This window comes from Balaenoptera acutorostrata, chromosome 1 (genome assembly GCF_949987535.1).
Source record: "Balaenoptera acutorostrata chromosome 1, mBalAcu1.1, whole genome shotgun sequence".
Lineage (NCBI taxonomy): Eukaryota > Metazoa > Chordata > Mammalia > Artiodactyla > Balaenopteridae > Balaenoptera > Balaenoptera acutorostrata.
The window spans coordinates 44,666,632-44,687,037 of NC_080064.1; the positions used below are offsets into that span (position 1 = coordinate 44,666,632).

A 20,406-nucleotide genomic window follows, 5' to 3' on the forward strand; every position below is an offset into this window, starting at 1 on the left:
TTCATAATACTCTTCTTATAATTCTGTTTTTTTTTCTGTTGAATTGAATTGAATTTTTCTGTCTTCATTTTCATTTCAGGTTTAGTATTTTGAGTCCTTTCTTTTTTTCTTAGTCTCTGTTTTTTTCCTAGTCCATCCATTTGTCAATTTTGTTGATCTGTTCAAAGAACCAACTTTTGGTTTCATCAATTTTCTTACTATTTTTCTATTCTCTGTTTCGTTGCTCTCTGTTTTAATAATTATTATTTCCAGCCTTCTGCCAGCTTTGGGTTTAGTTTGTTTGATCCATTTACATTTGAAGTAATTACTGATTAGGAGTGACTTCGGTTATTTTGCTCTTTGGTTTCTATATGCTTTATAGCTTTTTTGTCCCTTGTTTCCTACATACTGTTTTCTTTGTTCAACTGACTTTTTTTCATTTTCTGTTTTTTGGTGGTTTAAACATCTCTGACATTTCCTTTTTTGTATATTCCATAGCTGTTTTCTTTGTGGTTACCATGGGGGTTATAGTTAACATACTAAAGTTAAAACACTCTAATTTGAATTTATACCAGCTTAATTTCAATTAAATACAAGAACTCTGTTCCTTTACATCTCTGTCCCCACCCCTTTTAATTGATGATGTTCCCAAATTACATCATTATACATTGTCTGCCCCAAAGCACAAAATAATAATTCTTTTTAATGTAGTCATCTCTTATGTAGAAAACAAAATTTGGAGTTATAAACCAAAGTTATAATAACACTAGCTTTTAGATTAATAATTGTTTTTTAAAAGATGTATTAGTTTCTTAAATCATGTAGAAAACAAAAAAGTGTAGTTACAGACCATTTAAGAAATATCTCTAGCTTTTGTAATTGCCCATGTATTTACCTTTATTGAGATTTTATTTCTTCATATGGCTTCTTGTTACTGTCTGGTGTTCCTTCATTTCACCCTGCAGGACTTCCTTGAGCATTTTTCATTGGGCAAGTTTAGTGGTAATGAATTTCCTCAGCTTTTCTTTATATGGAAATGTCTTGGCTTCATCCTCACTTTTGAAGCACAGTTTTGCTGGGTATAGGATTCTTGGTTGACAATTTTTTTTCTTTTAACACTTTGAACGTACCAGCCTACTGTCTTCTGGCTTCCAAAGTTTCTGATGAGAAATCTGCAGAAAATCTTACTGAGGATCCTTCGTATGTGATGATTTGCTTCTCTCTTGCTGCTTCTAAGATTCTTTGTCTTTGGCCTTTGAAAGTTTGATTATAATGTGTCTTACTGTGAGTCTTCTTGAGTTCATCTTGCTTGGAGTTCCTTGAGTTTCTTGGATGTTTATATTCATGTCTTTCATCAAATTTGGGAAGTTTGCAGCCATATTTTTCCAAATATTCTCTGCTACTTTAACTCTCTTCTTCTAAGACTCCTGCAGTGTGTATGTTGATCTGCTTAATGGTATCCCACAGGTTCTTTAGGCTCTGTTCCCTTGTTTTCAGTCTTTTTGCTTTCTGTTCCTCTAACACAATTTCCATTGTCCTATCTGCAGGTTTGTTGATTCTTTCATCTGCCTTGAATCCCTCTAGGGAATTTTTATTTCAGTTATTGTACTTTTCAGCTACAGAATTCTTTTGATTCCTTGTAGGTTTTTTACCTCTGTTGAGTTTTCTCTTTCGTTCTTTTTCTTGACTTTATCTACATTTTCCTTTAGTTCTTTGAATATCTTTAAGTCGGTTGTTTTGAAGTCTTGCTTGAGTAGCGCTGCTGTCAGTTCTTTTACAGGGACAGTGTCTTTTCTTTTTAATTAATTAAATTTTATTTTATTTTTGGCTGTGTTGGGTCTTTGTTGCTGTGCGCGGGCTTTCTCTAGTTGCGGCGAGTGGGGGCTATTCTTTGTTGCAGTATGCGTGCTTCTCATTGTGGTGGCCTCTTGTTGTGGAGCACAGGCTCTAGGCTTGTGGGCTTCAGTAGTTGTGGCACGTGGGCTCAGTAGTTGTGGCTTGTGGGCTCTAGAGCGCAGGCTCAGTAGTTGTGGCACATGGGCTTATTTGCTCCACGGCATGTGGGATCTTCCCGGACCAGGGATCGAACCCGTGTCCCCTGCATTGGCAGGTGGATTCTTAACCACTGCGCCACCAGGGAAGCCCCAGGGACTGTGTCTTTTGATTTTTCTTCTTTTTCCTTTTGAATGGACTATGCTTTCCTATTTTTTAATATGCTTTATGATTTGTTTTTGTTGTTGTTGAAAACTGGACATTTGAAACTAATAATATGGCAACTCTGGAAATCAGGTTTTTTTCCTTTCCTGGGGTTTGATGCTTTTGTTATTGCTTTTGTATTTTGGGTCTGTGTTGAGGATCAGTCTGAAGTATAAACTTTAAGGTCTTTTTAGGTCTTTTTTGAGCCTTTTCCTGGGCACGTGCAGTCACTTTGGAATTTTCTCTGTATATGCAGTTGTTTTGAATGTCATAGTCATTAATGTCTCCTAAAAGGAGAAAAAGAAAACAATGAAGGGGCAGCCCTTTAAATCCCCTGGAAGTCACTTTAGCTGGTGGGAGAGGGGCTTTGAACAATTGGTGGGGCGGGGGTGCAACAACAGTGGCTGCCCACCTCTTTGTACCTGTTACCAGAAGCAGCAAGCAGTGATCAGAGCACAGATCCCTGATATTTGGAGGGCAGGGTCCTTTTTCCCACATGGGCTCTCACAAGCTAAGTGCAGGGAGCTCTAGGAGCATGTGCTGGTGGCTGGGGGGTGGGTTGGGGCATGGACAGCTGTTATTGTGGTAAGAGCTGAAATTGATGGAATTGAACCACAATTTACTGTCCAGACTTCCTCTAGAAGTTGCAAGCATGGATATAAACTCTTTTGTTTACCTTTTTTTTCCCTTATTTCTTGAAAATGCTTGTCCACTGTTACATTGCTTTGTGTGTTGCTTGTTAAGTCTGATGACAATCTAATTCTCTAATTTGTTTGATCTTTTTATGTGAAGGCCCTGAAGATTTTTTTCTTTATCTTTAAATTCAATCCTTATATTTTGCTATGTCTCAGACTTGATCTGGGTCAGTTTTCCCCGGTAGCTGGTGGATTATTTCAGTGTATTGATTTAGGTCTTTTTTTTATTTCTGGGAAGTTTTTCTTGGTAGTAGTTTTAAATATTAGTTCATTTCTTCCCCAGGAACTTCAAGTATATGTGTGTTGGATCTTCTTTATTTTTTTCTATATAAGCACTCAATCTTAGATTCCTTTTTACTTCTTCTTTCTTAAAATTTCTTTCTCTTGTTTATTTCTTGCATTTCTTCTCCTTACTAAATATTTATTCAACTCTACTCTTCCTTGGGTACATTGTAACTTAATTTTTATGTTTGATATGATTTTGTCTTTTTCTTGAGTTGAATCATCCCTTGTTTCATCTTTCTGTTGAAGGTATTTTTTCACATCCTAACATGCTGATTAAGAAGATTTAACTCGTTTAAAGTGCTGTGTTACAATTTTCTTCTGATTTGTTGTTGGTTTATGGGAAGAATTTTTCTCAGCTGAAATGTGTAGATTTGCTTTTTTAAAAATTTCTTACAGTAGCTTTTTATGGAATTGGTTTGAATCTTTTTATTTATTGGCATTTAATTGACAGGGTTCCTAATTCAAAAGCACTCTTCTGTCAGTTTAATGATGTGATGTTTCTTCAATGGGTGATGTGACTACTGGTCATGGTGGAGTGGAGAAGAGGTTGTTTTTCTTTTCATTTTGTAGGATCCTGAATTTTACCCCTTTATTTTCTTCTTTTTCTTCACCACCCAGGAATGCTGAAAACTGCATAATATCTAGTTTTATCTACATTCTTTGTTGATTTGATGGTTTGGATATGGAGGATACCATTATCCTCCAGACCCAAAGTCTATATATAGACTTTCTGAAATTATTACTTCAGTGGTAGCAAGGAAGAATTATATTAATATTAATTAATTAATTCTATAACCGGTCAACTCCTTTTTCATCTTAGTTATTTTACGTGGTCTTTTCCCTGTCTTTTATTGTCTAATTCATTCTATATGAGTACTTAGAAGACGTACATTCATGGTTATTTATTGGTTGTTTAAGAATTTACATGCTAGCTAGTATTCAGTTGCGGTCTCAACTGTAATGTAGTTGTAGGGAGATGGTATTTGAATCTGGCCCCACCACTTAACTGGTTTGTTACATTTAACAATGTACATCACCTCTCTGGACCCACCATGTAGAGGTGAGGTTGAGGAGAACTTTTACCTACTAGAATTATGATTGAATGAGATCAAGATTGTAAAGCTCTTAAAACATTTAAGTGAAAATCTGTTGTTTCAAACACTTGACACGCTCTAAAAGCCTGTGCTTGAAGGTGAATGGTGAAACCTATTGGTAACATCCTTGTTTTCCAGGTTGCTGGAGGAGCCAATATAAGTCAGATTTCAGAAGCACTGAGCCGATACAGGAATAGGTCATGTTTTATGAAGGAAGCCCTCTACAGGCTCTTCACAGAGACATTTTCAATGCAAGTAGCCATGCCTGCTATTTTAAAGGTAACTGCACCTCAGAAATATAGTTTTTATTACTACTTATTATTTGGTTCAATTAAAGTTGTTCATCAAACACAATGAATACGGTTAACTTACATGCCTTATTCTATTGTGGGTCAAAGTGCCCTCACAGATAGAGGAGAATGGTGTTAGGCTTAAACTGCTAGAGCATCTCTTGTTTTGAGCATCTGAATCAATTTGAATCATTTAAATTTTTGAATTTGGTCTGAGCAGGGGATTCCAGAAGCATTGAACTATTTTGCCTAAAACAGGACTTAATCTTTAAACATGAATTCACTTTGCCTAAACATTGTTTTATTTGTTTACTCTTTAAAATCTAAGATACGGTTTTCTGAAAGAGAACAACAACAGTATCCCCAATAAGAACAGAACAAAATAACAATAATTGAAGGTAACCAAGTCTACCATTTAAAGTTATTTTGTGAATAAAGTAAAATTACCAGTATCGATCAAGCCAACTTTGCTTTGGTTTACGGAAGAATGAATTTATTTTAAATGTAATTGGAAGTTTTAAGTGGTTTGGGAAGGAAAACTGCAACCATTTAAAATTAAATGTAACATAAAAATGAAGAGTCTTAAAGTCACCTTGTTTTTATCATTTGTAATTTTTTGTAGTTCCATAAAACTAGGGCTATTTCTGTACCATGGGAGATTAGATTTATTCATAACTTAAAAATGGTACTGTATAAAGGAAAAAACTGTGGATCTTTGTTTCCCATCTGTAAGGAGGAGGTTGAATTAGATGTTTGAAAAGTGCTTTTTGTATCTAAGACTGTGTGATTTTTGTTTTTGAAAATCATGTTTGTTTTACTTCATACATGTTTATATTGCCGATGATGGCAATCCAGTGAAATCCTAAGAGCAGTTTAGCAATATAGAAAAAAGACATTTTCCATAGGAGAAGTGTATCCCACGTCTGAGTTCATGTAGATGTCAAAGTAAGGGGCTCTGCTCTCTTAACAGTTCATAAAATCATGGTTCATGCGTGTATCAGCAGACTGGTCTCTGAGGTGGGTAAGGATGGTTATCCCTATTCGATAGACAAAGCAGACCATTGTTCCTGAATGTTAAGAGCAGGTGTGGTCTAAGCTTAGTATAACACCTTCATTTTACCTTTGTTTCTAGGTCTTACGCAGTCTGTCTTCTAGTTGCCTTTCTAATGTTAGGGTGTTTTTGTTGTTTGTGGCTGCGTTGCGTGGCTTGTGGGATCCCAGATCCCCGACCAGGGATTGAACCCGGGTCACAGCAGTGAAAGCGCCAAATCCTAACCACTGGGCCACCAGGGAACTCCCTAATATTAGGTTTTACCACTTTTCAGATTATTTCAGATTCAGATTTCTTCCCCTTCTCTTGGTGGATTCATCCCATCTTTTTGTCCACTTTATGTTTTTCCTTATCACATTTCCCTTCCCTAGTAATTCCTCTCCATTCCACCCCTACCTCCATCTCCTATCCAGAGCCCATCTGAGACCCTGCCTAAATGCGTTTTCTGAATGAAGCCTTTGACTTCCATACCAGAAATGATTGTTCCCTGCATAACCACCTTAGGCAGCACTTTACACCTCTTTTTTGGTGCTTTTTTTCAGCTTCATGTTTTGAACTCCCTTACAATGTTATTTGTTTACATACCTTATTTCTTTCATAAGGCTTTATGCTCAGGAGTAGGGTATAAGTGATTGATGTTGTGTCCCCTGTAGTGCTTATCATAATGTCTTGGGTGGATTGAGGCTCAATAAATGACTGTGAAGTCACAGATGACGAAACAGAGGTCCAGAGAAAGGAAGTGAGTTACCTAAAGTCACACAGCTAGTTACTGGCTACATTTGGATTGAAAGGTATTGCTGGTGTCCTAAAAAATAAATGCCGAGGAAGGGGAAAATCTGTTACTTTTTGTCCCAATGAGCAAATATTTTTGACAACTAACACAAAAATAAGACTGTGTAAAGAATGCTAATGTTGTCACATGCCACTAAAAACAAGTTCATCTTCAGCTTGTGGCTATAGGAATGAGGAATCATCCATTGGATTTGCCAGTACAGTTCACAGCCAGTGCTTGTACCCTCAACTTAACACGCCAGGACCTGGCCAGGGGGATGCCTGTTCGTCTGTTGTCAGAGGTTACCTGTCTACTTCTCAAGGCTCTGAAAAATTTCCCCCATTACCAGCAGGTAATTTGGTTTGAATATTTGACTGTGCTTCTTACTTGAGGACAAATATATGAAAAATATTTTTTATTTAATTCTGATTTTTCATCCTGAGAGAGAGAGGAGGGAGAGAGAGAAATAGGTAAGGAATTCATGTTTGTTATAGAAAAAATAAGAAATATAAATAAGTAATAGGGTTTAAAATTTTTAAATTGATCAGAAACCAGTTACCCAGAAACATCTACTATTAACAGTTTAGCACATCCTATAGGCTTAACATCATGTATGAAATTAAACTGAATTGAATCATAGATCTAAATATAAAAGCTAAATTATAGGTCTAAATAATATAAAAGCTAAAACCATAAAACTTCTAGAAGAAAACGTGATGTCAGAGTAGGCAAAGTTTTCTTAGGATACAAAAAGCACACATCATAGAAGAAAAATAATAAATTGGAATTCATCAAAATTAGAAGCTTCTGCTCAAACACACACAGACATTAAAAAATGAAAAGGTAATCCAGGGCTGGGGAAAATGTTCATCTTATGTATATGACAGAGGACTTTTATCCAGAATGTGAAGAACTGTTTGTCTTGTAACACAAGACAAACAAACCAATTTTTTAAGAAGGCAAAAGATTTGAACAGATACTTCACCAAAGAAGATAGGCAGATGGTAAATGAGCACATGAAAAGATGCTCAGTATCTTTAGCCATCAGGGAAATGCAAATTAAAAGCACATTTGGATACCACTGCACACCTAGATACCACTACACACCCCCTAGATTGATTGAAATAAAAAAACTGACAATACCAAGTGTTGACAAGAGTGTAGAGAAGCTGAAATTCTCATATATTGATGTTAAGAAGGTAAAATGATAAAACCACCAGTTCGACAGTCTGGTAATTTCTTTGAAAGTTAGACATGAAAGTCCTCTTTCACGCTACACAGTCATTTCACTCCTAGAGAAATGAAATCATATACCCATATAATGACTTATACACAAATGCTCATAATATCTTTATTCATAATCCCCCCCAAACTGAAAACTTAATGTCCAGCAGCAGGTGAGTAGATAAACATATTGTGATATATTCATATAAGGAAATACTACTTGGTGATACAAAGGAATGAAGGTACTGATACATATACAACATGGATGAATCCAAAAACATTATATGCTGAGCAAAATAAGCCAGACGCAAAAGAGTAGATACCGTATGATTTTACTTATGTGAAATCTTAGTAAAGGCTAATCTGTAATGACAGTATAATTTTCTGGGGCTGGAATTTGCAGGGTTGGGATTGAGTGGAAGGGGGCACAGTGGAACTCTTTGGGGTGATGGAAATATTTTTTGTGTTGCTTGTGGTGGTGGTGGGTGGTATTAGTTACACATCTTTATAAATTTGTCAAATCTAATTGAAGTGTGTACTTAAAATGGGAATCGATTTATTAAAAATACAACAAGGAAGGTGGTCTTTCCTTGTTCAAAAAAAAATCTGTATTTCCACTTTCTCTTGAAAAGTTGGATGATCGTTCTCGATTCAGTCTTAATTCCAGCAGTCATCAGTTGGAGCTGAGTAACAACTGCCCCTATAGAAGGGTATGAATTCTCCAGTTTGCCATAATTCCTACCACTGCCCTATTGTTTCGTACTCTGCTTTCTTCACTTGTTTATGTTACTGCCTAGTTCCTGCTGGCATTTTAGGTTTGCTATCCCTGCCTCATACACTGCTGTCATGGCAGTGCATGTCACTGGCCTACTCATGGCCTTTCAAAGAGATGTTATATTTTTCTATTCCTAAAGCTTTCCTAGAAGGCCCTTTCTCTTTCTTTCCTATCTTTAAAGGCATAGTTCAATCCCTACCAATCATAGGTAGAAAGTAGAAGCTCTATCACAGAATTAGTTATGAGATCTGGTAAGGACATTTATCATTCAGTAGATGGGCCAGACTTCTGGTAATTGATTTGGACTGACACACAGGCAGGCAACTCTCCACATAGATCCTTCTAGGGTTCAGGGAGAAGGGAGACTGCCTCTTTGCCAAAAAAGGGATTGTTCTTTAGGCAAAGATGAATGTTACAGAGTTTAATAGTAAGATTAAATGAAGAACTTGGAGAGGACCAGGTACACAACGAGCTCTCAATAAGAAAAGCTTATTAGTAGCACCTTCCAAATGTTTAATTAGAACCTTTATTTAGAATGAGTATACATTTGCTCAGAATTACTTTTCTTTATTCCGTTAAGTTACAGAAGAATTGCCTTCTCTCCTTAACCAATTCCAGGATTCTTGTGGATGTTCCATTTGACAGGCAAGTATAAAATTGGATTATCTGATTTTGGGATGTTGACCAGTGTTACTCTGAGCACTGTTGGCTTTTGGTTATTAGCCTAGCAAGGGTCTGATTAAGGCTGGGATAAAGTGTTTGGGGAGAATGTTCTGTTGAGATTTTTCCACAGAGGTGTTCGGAAGTACTATACTTGCAAATGTTGTCTCCCAAAGTGTGATTCCAGTTTAGGGAAGTGGGTAGTAAGAACATGGGCGCCAGAGAGTAAAACATCGAATCAAGTTCTAGCCCTTTCATTATCTTTGTGTGTAAGTTTCCTCATTTGTAAAATAGTGACTCTTATGAGGATTAGATATATGATGTTTGTAAGGTACTTATCACAGTGCCTAGCATAAGAGTGCAGGCTGTTCTAAATATTAACCATTCTTTTTGTTATTATTTTATTGATAATGCTTTTTTTTAAAAAAAACAAACACAAAACATCATTGTAGACTCCAGAGGGGTTCCTCTTGAGGCCATTGTAATCTCTCAGTTTCATGAGTTCCAAAACATTAATAATAGTTGCCATTAATAATAGTTGCTGCCAACAGGAAAATTAGCCACAGTCTGATATGAAGAAAGCCCATGATTTATGCATGCAAGGTTGTAGGCTAAGCCATTCTCAAATCTAATTAAAGTGTGTACTTAACATGAGAGTTGACTTTTAAAAGTACAGTAGGGAAGGTGGTCTTCCTCATTAAAAAAAAAAAATCTGTATTTTCACTTTCTTTTGACAAGTTGGAACCTCTTTTTCAACTAGTCTTCATTCCTATATAGCAATCATCTATTGGAGCTGAGTAAAAGCCATGAATAAAGGGCCATGAATTCTGTCTAGCTAAGTGATTTGTTTGCTGTGGCATTTTAGCACTGTCTGCAATTCAGATTATAAATTACTACCTCTTGGGGAATTTATTTCCTTTTTCAGACCCATCATAGTTGAAACTGAGTGCTAAAAATATGTCTTTTTTAGGTCTGTCCATCTTTGAATCTTGTGCATTTTGCTCACGTTCTTTTTTTTTCGCCATGCTTCATGGCTTGTGGGATCTTAGTTCCTGACAAGGGATCGAACCTGGGCCCTTGGCAGTGAAAATGCATAGTCCTAACCACTGGACTGCTGTGGAATTCCCACTCACATTCTTTTTTGCATGCTCTCCTTTTCCTCTTCTGATTTTCTCTTCTTTTTGCCAAATGCTCTTTGCTTTCATAGCTGAGGCTTTATAAGTCCAAGACTATTTTTGTTAAACAAGATTTGTTGGGGAGGCTAACTGATTTCTTCACTTCTCATGTACAGTTTCACAAACTTTATTGTGAGAAAAATACTGTTTTTTAGGTTTGATGCTGCCAAATTTGTTATGAGATGGCTCTGTAAGCATGAAAACCCCAAGATGCAAACAATGGCAGTGAGCATAACCTCTATTCTAGCCCTGCAGGTATGTGATTGCTAGATGGAAAATTTCTCTCTCCCTAGTCTTGGTGGAGCTTTGATGGAGGTCTAACATTTCACTTTTGGCTTTTTGTTTGTTTATAGCTCTCACCTGAGCAAACTGCACAACTTAAAGAAGAGCTCTTCATGGCAGTTGAAGTAGGTTAATTGTCACTTGTATAACTTTTTTTTCAATAAAAGTAATTTGTGAACATAGTTTAAAAAATTAAATCATTTTAAAAAGCTTATAAAATGAACAATCTGTAAGACCTGCTACCCAGAAGAAACTATTCTGTACTCATATAGCTATTTCTTCTCCATATCTCTAAATAAAATGCTTATAATTGCGGTTTCAGTCTGTCATACAGAGCGAAGTAAATCAGAAGGAGAAAAACAAATATCGTATATTAAAGCATATATGTGGAATCTAGAAAAATGGTACAGATGGACCTATTTCCAGGGCAGGAATAGAGACGCAGACATAGAGAACAGATATGTGGACATGAGGGGACGGGGATGGTGGGACGAATTGGGAGATTAGGATTGACATAAATACACTACCATGTGTAAAATAGATAGCTAGTGGGAACCTGCTGTGTAGCACAGGGAGCTGTCAGCTTGGTGCTCTGTGATGACCTAGATGGGTGGGATGGCGGGGGGGGGGCGTGGGAGGGAGGTCCAAGAGGGAGGGGATATATGTATACATATAGCTGATTCACTTCGTTGTACAGCAGAAACTAACACAAAATTGTAAAGCAACTATGCTGCAATTAAAAAAAAAGAGAAAAAAAGATTTATCAGTTTTAGATGTTATCTCGTGATTCTGCTGGTATGGTAAATAAGAATTTGGCTCTCCTACATATATCTCTACAAATTACCTCCTTTCCCAACCCTCAATAAATTTATATTACAAGTTTTAATAAATCAGTATCTACATTATGATTGTGCTAACATTGATCATGAAAAAATGTACATCATTGTTTTATTTGCACTTCTCTTATTCTGAGGTGAGACTTGAGCCATCTTGTTTTTTGGAAGAGTCATTTATAATTTCTGTGAATTATCTGTTCATGGCCTTTAGTTTTTCTTTAGGGTTGCTGGCTTTTTTCTAATTTATAGGATTCCTTTATGTTTATAAGATGCATGTAATTTTTCCCCAGTTGGCTGTTAGTCTGTTTTTACTTTATTTATGGCATGATTTGGTACACGATAATTTTTTAAAAATTTTTATATTGTTGAATTTATTCTTTTCTTTTTTTTTAAAGGAGAAGTTTTTGTCATTGGGTTTTTAAAAAATATTTATTTATTTATGTATTTTGGCTACAAAGGGTCTTAGTTGCGGCATGCTGGATCTTTGTGTGGCACGTGGACTTCTTAGTTGCGACATGCACGCAGGATCTAGTTCCCTAACCAGGGATCGAACCCGGGCCCCCTGCATGGGGAGCGCGGAGTTTTAGCCACTGGACCACCAGCAAAGTCCCAGATGCTGGCTTGAGATTGGAGCAGAAAAGGAAGGCAGAGTACACTGATGCAAGGGCAAGCAGGTGGTTAGATTTTGTTAGGAAGAATAGCTATGGTTCCCAGTGAAAACTTAGATGAATTGATCAAATGAGAGGAACAAGAAGATGGCAGTTAAAGTTCGGGGAGTGAGAATTATGAAATAGTAGTCTTTGGAGTGAATTCATTGAGAAATATAGTAGGATTGCCAGGTACAGTTGAATGCCCTTTTGAAATTCTGGGGCAGATATTAAAAGTAAGACTCGAGCACAGTCTTTTTCAATATTCAGATTTTGGAGGTGGGGCATGAAGTAGGGTTTAACTAAGGTAGGAGTTTTGCCAAGATGATGTGGTGGAAGAACACTGAAGTTACTGGGAATGCTAACAGTAATAGATAGAGGTAGAGAGAGATAGATATTGATATGGAGAGCAAGTACTTAAAGTAACACGGAGGGAAGTGTAGCCCTGTAGTTCTTGGAGAAACCATTTTAGGTAGTGGTACCAAAAGATCAGGCTTTAACGTGGATGGACCTAGAGACTGTCATACAGACTGAAGTAAGTCAGAAAGAGAAAAACAAATATCGTATATTAACGCATATATGTGGAACCTAGAAAAATGGCACAGATGAACCGGTTTGCAGGGCAGAAATTGAGACACAGATGTAGAGAACAAACGTAAGGACACCAAGGGGGGAAAGTGGCGGGGGGTGGTGGTGGGGGTGTGATGAATTGGGTGATTGGGATTGACATGTATACACTGATGTGTATAAAATTGATGACAATAAGAACCTGCTGTATAAAAAAATAAATAAAATAAAATTCAAAAATTCAAAAAAAAAAAAGTTCAGGCTTTAGATTAAAACAAACTAGGTTCAGCCACTAGCTAGCCATAGCCCTTAGGTAATTTACTTATCTCCTCTGTGCCTCAGATTCTTTATCTGAAAAACTGGCATTGGACATGGGAGTAATATTTTGCAGTTATTTTGAGTATTATTAAGATAAAATATGTTAAGCATCTAATCATGGGCCTGACCACAGCTGTCATTACTTTCCAGGTCAGCCTCACTTTCTGCTCCCTCCCTTGCTGCCACTCACCCTATTGGCTGTCTAGGTGATTGCTAGCAGTGGGTGTGCACTCATATTCTTCTTTTGGCTCTAACAGCTTTATTTTTGTGAATTCTCTTGATATGTTCTCTCCTGATTGGGTAAAATATTTGAGATGGTCTCATTCCTCCTGAAAACAGACATAATCTGGTTTGTTTAGCGTTGTTATATTTTATGTATCTTTTCATTAGCTGGTTAAGTGGAAATGGCTGTCTTTTTCCTTTCACATGACAGTCTAGTATGTTTGAAAGAAAGCATGAATACTAGCTTAACTTTTGTCTAGAAAAATTCTGATTTGAAATGATATATTGGAATCTCTGTTAAATAAGTCAGTGGTTTCTTCAAGCTATTAGGACATATTATACTACAAACTAGTGTTATCCTGTAGCCATACTGACCTGCTCAGTGGTGTAGAACAGCAAACTTTTTTTTTTTGCCTGGAATATCTGCCCCCCTCCCCATTTTATGTCCTCATTCCTTGCTTAGCTGCCTTGTCCTTTTTTTCTTTTGGTCTCTTTTACATATTACCTTTGTATGGAATCTTCCCTCTCCCACTTTTTCTAAAGAAAATTCTTAGGCTTTTATGTGTTTCCTTCAGAGCATTTACCAAAGCTAAAAATTATTTTATTTAGTTGAGATATACTGTTTTTTTTAATCTGTCACTCTTATCTGAATATGTGCCTGACTTCCAAAAGGTGTTGACTAAACATTCTCAATATGTGAATAATGGAATAGCCGATATGTACTTGACTATGAGGTTTATTAACAAGCACCAAGAACTAGATTAAGTGCTTGGTAAACTTTAATATTTTTTCCTCACAAAAACCCTAAAAAATAGTTGTAAGTCATTTTATAGAGAGAAAGTGGGTCACAAAGCTATTAAGTGGTAGAACTTGGGTTTAGAACCGAGGTTTGATTCTAAAGCTTTTCTTAACCATTGCTTTCCTTATACTGGAATTGAGTGAGTCACTAGGGCATCTTACTCCCTGTCTCTTGTTTTTTAGGAACTTCTAGCAATAGTAAAACAAAAGACTACTGAGAATTTAGATGATGTCACCTTCTTGTTTACTTTGAAAGCACTTTGGAATCTTACAGATGAATCTCCAGCTGCCTGCAAGCACTTTATTGAAAATCAAGGATTGGCGATCTTCATCCAAGTCTTGGAGGTGGGAAGACAGGATTGAGTTTATGTGTAAAGTCCTTTTTTAAAATATTTATTTATTTATTTAATTTATTTATTTTGGCTGCTCCTGGTCTTAGTTGTGGCATGCGGACTTCTTAGTTGCAGCATGCAGACTCTTAGTTGCGGCATGAGGGCTTCTTAGTTGTGGCATGCAGACTCTTAGTTGTGACATGCATGCGGGATCTAGTTCCCCGACCAGGGATTGAACCTGGGCCCTCTGCACTGGGAGTGCGGAGTCTCACCCAGTGGACCACCAGGGAAGTCCCTGTAAAGTTCTTTTCTTCATGATAAAGTAACCTGTAAATTCTTTTCACAGACTTTTTCAGAGTCAACAATACAAAGGAAAGTACTTGGTCTTTTGGTAAGGTGAATTGTTTTGAATTAATTCTAATTACTTAAAAAAATAAGAAAGCTCACACTCATGTAGTACCTACTATGTGCTAGGCACTTTTGTAAGCAGTTTACATGCATTAACTCTAATCTTCACACTATTCCTATAAAGTAAATACCATTATATATGAGTCATCTATTGCTGTAAACAAACTACAGCTTAAAACAACATCCATTTTATTCACTTATGAATCTGTGGGTCAAGAGTTTGAACTCAGCTCAGCTGTACAGGTCTTCTGCTGGTCTCTGTGGAGCTACTCATGTCGCTGCAGTCATCTGGTGGCTCAGCTAGGCCTAGATGCTCTAGGATGGCCTGACTCTGAACTCTGACCATTGGTGCAGGTTGTTAGCTGGGCCTTGTGTCTCCATGAGCTTCTTCACTTGGCAGTTTCTGGGCAGCAACAGAAGGCAAGTGCACTGTACAAGTGCTTCTTAAACCTCTGCTTATATCAGATTTTCTAATGTCTCACAGGTCACAGTAGGTTACGAGACCCGGGGTGTTTTCCAACAACCACTTTGCCACTTGTTTGACACCAACTGGGTGTCCTACAGTTCGATTCAGTTCAATTCTGCCACTAGCTATCCAGAGTTAGCATCAGATCCCACAAGTTAAAAAGCTCAGTCCCACAAGTCTGCCTCTACTTTAGTTGCCAACTGTTAAGCCCAGGCCACCCCTACTTCTGACTGACTGACTTTAAATTGGGGGTTTCCACGACCCCCTCCTCAGGTTGATAATTTGCTAGAATGGCTCACAGAACTGGGGAAGGCACTTTATTTGCTATTTTCAATTTATTATAGGATACAACTCAGAAACAGTCAAATAAAAGAGATATGTAGGGCAAGGAAGGAGAGATGTGTGCAGAGCTTCCATGCCCTCTCTGGATACACCACCTTCCCAGCACCTTGATGTGTTCACCAACCCAGAAATCCTCCAAACCCCAGTATTTAGGGGTATTTATGTGGGGGTGGGGGGTCTCATCACCCAGGCATGATTGATTATTAATTCAATCTTTAGCCTCTCTCCTCTCCCGCTGAGGTTGGGGGCATGGGGTTGAAAGTTCCAGGCTTCTAATCAAGGTTTGGTCTTTCTGGCATCCAGCCCCCATCCAGAAGCTATCTAGGTCCCTGCCAAGAGTCACCTCATTAGAACAAAGATGCTCCAATCACTCCAGAAATTCCAAGGGATTTGAGAGCTCTGAGTCAGGAACTAGGGACAAAGACCAGGTATTTCTTATGCCTATGGATAAGCCCAGATTAAAGGAGGTGGCCATCCCTTGATGGGAAGAGCAGCAGTCACATTGTTAAAGGGCATATACACAGGGATAGGGAAATTGCGTTATGTTCTGTACTCTCCCATACATCGTTGTCTACATTTTATAGATATTCAGTCTGAGGCACAGAAGTGCCATTTCCCCTACGTTACCTAGATAGTAAGAGGCAGAATCAGAACTCAAGCTCAGGCAGTCTGGCTCCAGACCCTCTGATATTAGCCACTTCACTATACTTCCTCTTTAACAATTGAATTAATTTTTTAGAAATATCTTTGTTTATACTTTTATACTACCTCCCAATCAGGATATTTGTTATTGAGAGATTTCTTTGTTTCCTAAAGATAAAGGTGAAGATTTACAAAAAGTAACGAAGACATACTACTGTATGCCCCTGCAGTTTGCTGTGCTGGTGCTTTGGAAGACACAGATACATGAAACATAGCAAGCTGGTAGTACTAATAATGTTGGGGGGTGGTGTCAGACATGTATGCAAATACCTCTCTAATTCATGATTGACTGTGGTAAGTGCTGGAAAAGAGGCACAAAGTCCAGTGGGAGCCTTTGATTCTAGATCATGAACTCATTGAAAGCAGGGACTGTGTCTTTCCCTTTGTATCCCTAACACATACAGGACTTGGGACAGAGCAGATGTGAAAGGCTTCATAGAGAGGAATACATGATTAGTATTGGAAACCTGGAAGGTACAGAAAAGTAGAAGAAAGGAACAAAGGTCATTTTGGGCTAGGAAAGGATGAGAAAATGTAATCATTTGAGGGCCACTGTAATATAGAGTATCTGGAATTTTGGGAGAAGGTGGGAAGAAGAAAAACAATGGGAAATCAGGCCAGAAGGGTGGATTGAAGCCTCATAGATCTATACAATGTGAAGTATCCTACTTTTTATCCTTTTGAGAGCCTCTCAGAATACTGAGGGTTAGGGAGGTTGTTCCTTTTCCTTCCTTTTTCTGTATGAGGAAGACCCACATTCTCCTGTAGCTCCCATTCAGTATTTTATTCCATAGACTCTTGGGAAGAAAAGGCTAATATAAAAGCCTCTGCCAAGATTACAAGAGGAACTTGGGACTCAACTGAGGTGTCCCTCTCAGTTTTGCTAAGGATCCTATCTATCATCTTGTCTCTTCTTGTTTGGGGCTGCCATCTGATAGACTCAATGCTGAAGTCATGCTGTTGACGAATTGTGTATCTGGCCCAGGGAAGAAGGGCAGGGGGTCTAAAAACAGTGCAATTTCTGTTGAAATCATGCTGTTGACAAGAGGGGTATAGCTAGTCTTGGGAAAAGGGGGCAGGGTGGGTCTCAGAACAGTACAATTTTCTGCAGAGTGCCTTATGCCTTTTTCAACATACTAAGTCTATAAGGTATACTTTTCTGAAAGCTGCTTTAGAAGGAGCAGTGACTGCTGTGGTCGCTTTGACTGTGTGTTTATCCTCTAAACCTTTGTTTTTTCATCTGTGTAGTGGACAGACCCTAAGTGACCAACCCCCAGTGATTATAGTTTTTTTGGTGTTCATGTCTTTGTGTAACCCCCTTCCCTAGAGTCTGGGCAGGACCTGTGACTTGCTTCTAACTAATAGAATATGGCAAAGATAATAGGATATCACTCCTGTGATTATATTACAATATGTATAAAATCCTTCTTCCTAGCAGACACTCTAGAGAAGTGAGTGGTTGGAGAAGGGAGAAGCCCACATAGCAAAAAAAAACTATGGGCAGTTTCTGGGAGCTGAGGGTGGCCTCCAGCAAGAAACCCTCCTTCCTGCAGCCACAGGGGAATGAATTCTGCCAACGGTCTGAGTGAGCTTGGAAGTATTCTCCCCACCCACACCTCACCCATTGGAGCCTCCAGATGAGAATGCAGCCCAGCCAGCCCTTTGATTGCAGGCTTGTGAGACCCAGCTAAGCGAGGCCCACAGAAACTGGGAGAGGAAAAATGTATGTTGTTTTAAGCCACCAAGTTTGTGTTAATTTGTTATACACATAGAAAACTAACACAGTACATAAAATAACGAAAATACTGCCTGCCTTTCATTGTTACTGTTAAACTTAAAGCTAATGTAACGTATAGTGGGCCCCCAGGAATGTTAAGTTTTTTAGTCAGACCTGAATTTGTATTCTAGTCCAACCAGTTATTAGCAGTGTGAACCTGACAAATCAGTCTTGCTGAGTGTCGAATTTCTTTGTAGGACTATTAAAGATTAAATGAGATAAGGCAGATAAAAAGACATTTCAGTCTCTCTAGCTCAGTGCCTGGCACTTAGTAAGTGCTTACTCAGTGATTTGTTATTACTGATCATCCTCATCATCAAGGGGGTGGGATTGTAGGTGTTAGGCTAAATCTGAGGGAGGAGGATGGGGCTAAGTGTTCTTGTATGTATATGAGCTGAGCAGTCGGAGAGGGAGAGGAACCAATTCCTGATTCTCCCCTCCTTTCCTGTCCCTGATATTCTCTGCTCCATCTGACCCATAGAACAACATAGCTGAAGTCAGAGAACTCTCTTCCAAGCTGATGACTGAAGATGTGGTAAAGCATGTCAGCAGCTTGCTGCATAGTAAGGAATTGGAAGTCAGCTATTTAGCTGCAGGCATCATAGCCCACCTGACATCTGACAAACAGCCCTGGATATCCCATGACCTCCAGAGGAGAGCACTTCTGCAGGATCTGGTATGAGAACCATTGCTCTTTCCAAAATCCAGAGTCATCTCTTCTTGCAGAAAACTTATTTTTCTAGGTCATAAGAATTTTTGAAATATGTGTTCATTGTAGAAAATGGGAAAGATAGAGAAAAATATAAAGAAAACATTATAAATCACCCACACCTTACCACCCGAAGCTAATCTCTATTAACGTTTTGTTGCATTCCTTCTGATAACTTTCCTTCTATAAAAGTTATACATGCAAACCGTTTATATGGCTTATTCTAATTCTCTTTCCCACTCTCAGCTCTTTTTAAAGCTATTTCTTTTGGTGTTTACCTCCATATCTCTAACATATGTTGTTATTTCTTGACTTTGTAGTTTTAGACATTATCAATTTATTTTCCCACGTTGGAAAATGAAGATTCTTTTTCTCTTTGTCCCAATGCACACCCTTTCCTATACTCCAAGTATACATCTCCTTTCAATACATTCAAGCACATTCTGTCTACTTCAGCTTCTTGGAGACTACTTTCCCAAGCCTTCTGTTTTTTTTCCATCTGATTTGCTTTTTTGTATATCTGTTAGACCACTGTCATCCCAGGATATTCATTTACTGTCATTCTGGAGATTCTCTTTGCTCTCTTGTGTTGGATTCCCTGTTTCCTGGATTGTGTACCTTCCTATTTTTTGGTGTACTCCCTCATTCTCTTGCATCATATCCTCCAGTAGCTTCCTAAGAGAAGTATGAAAAAGAAAATCTGAAACCTTTTATGTTTGAAAAGGCCTTTATTTTACATTCACATTTAGTTGATCAAATGGCTAGGTATAAAAGTTAAGTTTTGAAATATTTTCATAATTTCTAAGTCATTGCTCCATTGTCTTTTATTTCTCTGTATCACTGTTGAGAAGTCCTGTGCCATTTTTCTTTGGAAGCTTTAAGACCTTTGTCTTCAGTGTTTGGAAATCACAGTGATGTGCCTTGATGTGGGTTCATTTTCATCTGTTCTGTTGACTACTTACTGCTCTGGAAGCTCATTTCCTTCAATTCTGGGAAATTTCTTTCTCTCCCTCTCGCCCCTCCATCCCTCCTTCTTCTTTCCTCTTTTTTCTCCCTGCTTCCTTCCCTTCCCTTTTTTTTGGCTGCATTGGGTCTTTGTTGCTGCACATGGGCTTTCTCAAATTGCAGCGAGCCGGGGCTACTCTTTGTTGCAGTGCACGGATTTCTCATTGCAGTGGCTTCTCTTGTTGTGGAGCACGGGCTCTAGGCATGTGGGCTTCAGTAGTTGCAGTACACGGGCTCAGTAGTTGTGGCTCGCGGGCTCTAGAGCGCAGGCTCAGTAGTTGTGGTGCATGGGCTTAGTTGCTCTGTGGCATGTGGGATCTTCCCGGACCAGGGCTTAAACCCGTGTCCCCTGCATTGGCAGGCGGATTCTTAACCACTGCACCACCAGGGAAGTCCTGTCCCTCCCTTCCTTAATTTCTATTCTTCTGATTGAAGATTATAAGGTCGGCTTCCAACAGGCTAAACACCCACTAGAGGAAGAGAGTTGGGGGTAAAGAAGACTCAGCATTTAGTATTTAGATTTTTCACTTTAGCCCCCTGTTTTTAGCATGGTACTCCCAACCTCAGTTGTTCATGGGATTGCCCAGTCCAGAAATTTTTGTAAGGGGTGGTAGAGGAGATCTTGAAGTCTTGATTCTTTGGTACTATCAGCCAATCCTCCTATTTTCAACCCAACCTCTAATCTCACTTCCTGAAGTAATACTTTTGCCAAATTTTTAAGTCTCTTGGGTGTTCTGTTCAAAATGGTTTGTTTTTTTAACCTTACCCAGTGCTAGATCTATTAAATTAGTTACCATTT

At 38.3% G+C, this 20,406-nt stretch overlaps 1 protein-coding gene across 1 annotated transcript in view; it reads left to right on the forward strand.

Annotated features, from left to right (window-relative positions):
• Nucleotides 1-20,406, forward strand: part of ZYG11A (zyg-11 family member A, cell cycle regulator) — a 58,768-nt gene that overhangs the window by 33,306 nt on the left and 5,056 nt on the right. The window contains exons 4-11 of the mRNA XM_007164756.3: nucleotides 4,388-4,528; nucleotides 6,538-6,714; nucleotides 8,942-9,006; nucleotides 10,352-10,451; nucleotides 10,550-10,603; nucleotides 14,050-14,211; nucleotides 14,545-14,589; nucleotides 18,375-18,569. Of these exons, the coding sequence (XP_007164818.2) occupies nucleotides 4,388-4,528; nucleotides 6,538-6,714; nucleotides 8,942-9,006; nucleotides 10,352-10,451; nucleotides 10,550-10,603; nucleotides 14,050-14,211; nucleotides 14,545-14,589; nucleotides 18,375-18,569 (939 nt within the window). The remainder of the gene's footprint in view (nucleotides 1-4,387; nucleotides 4,529-6,537; nucleotides 6,715-8,941; nucleotides 9,007-10,351; nucleotides 10,452-10,549; nucleotides 10,604-14,049; nucleotides 14,212-14,544; nucleotides 14,590-18,374; nucleotides 18,570-20,406) is intronic.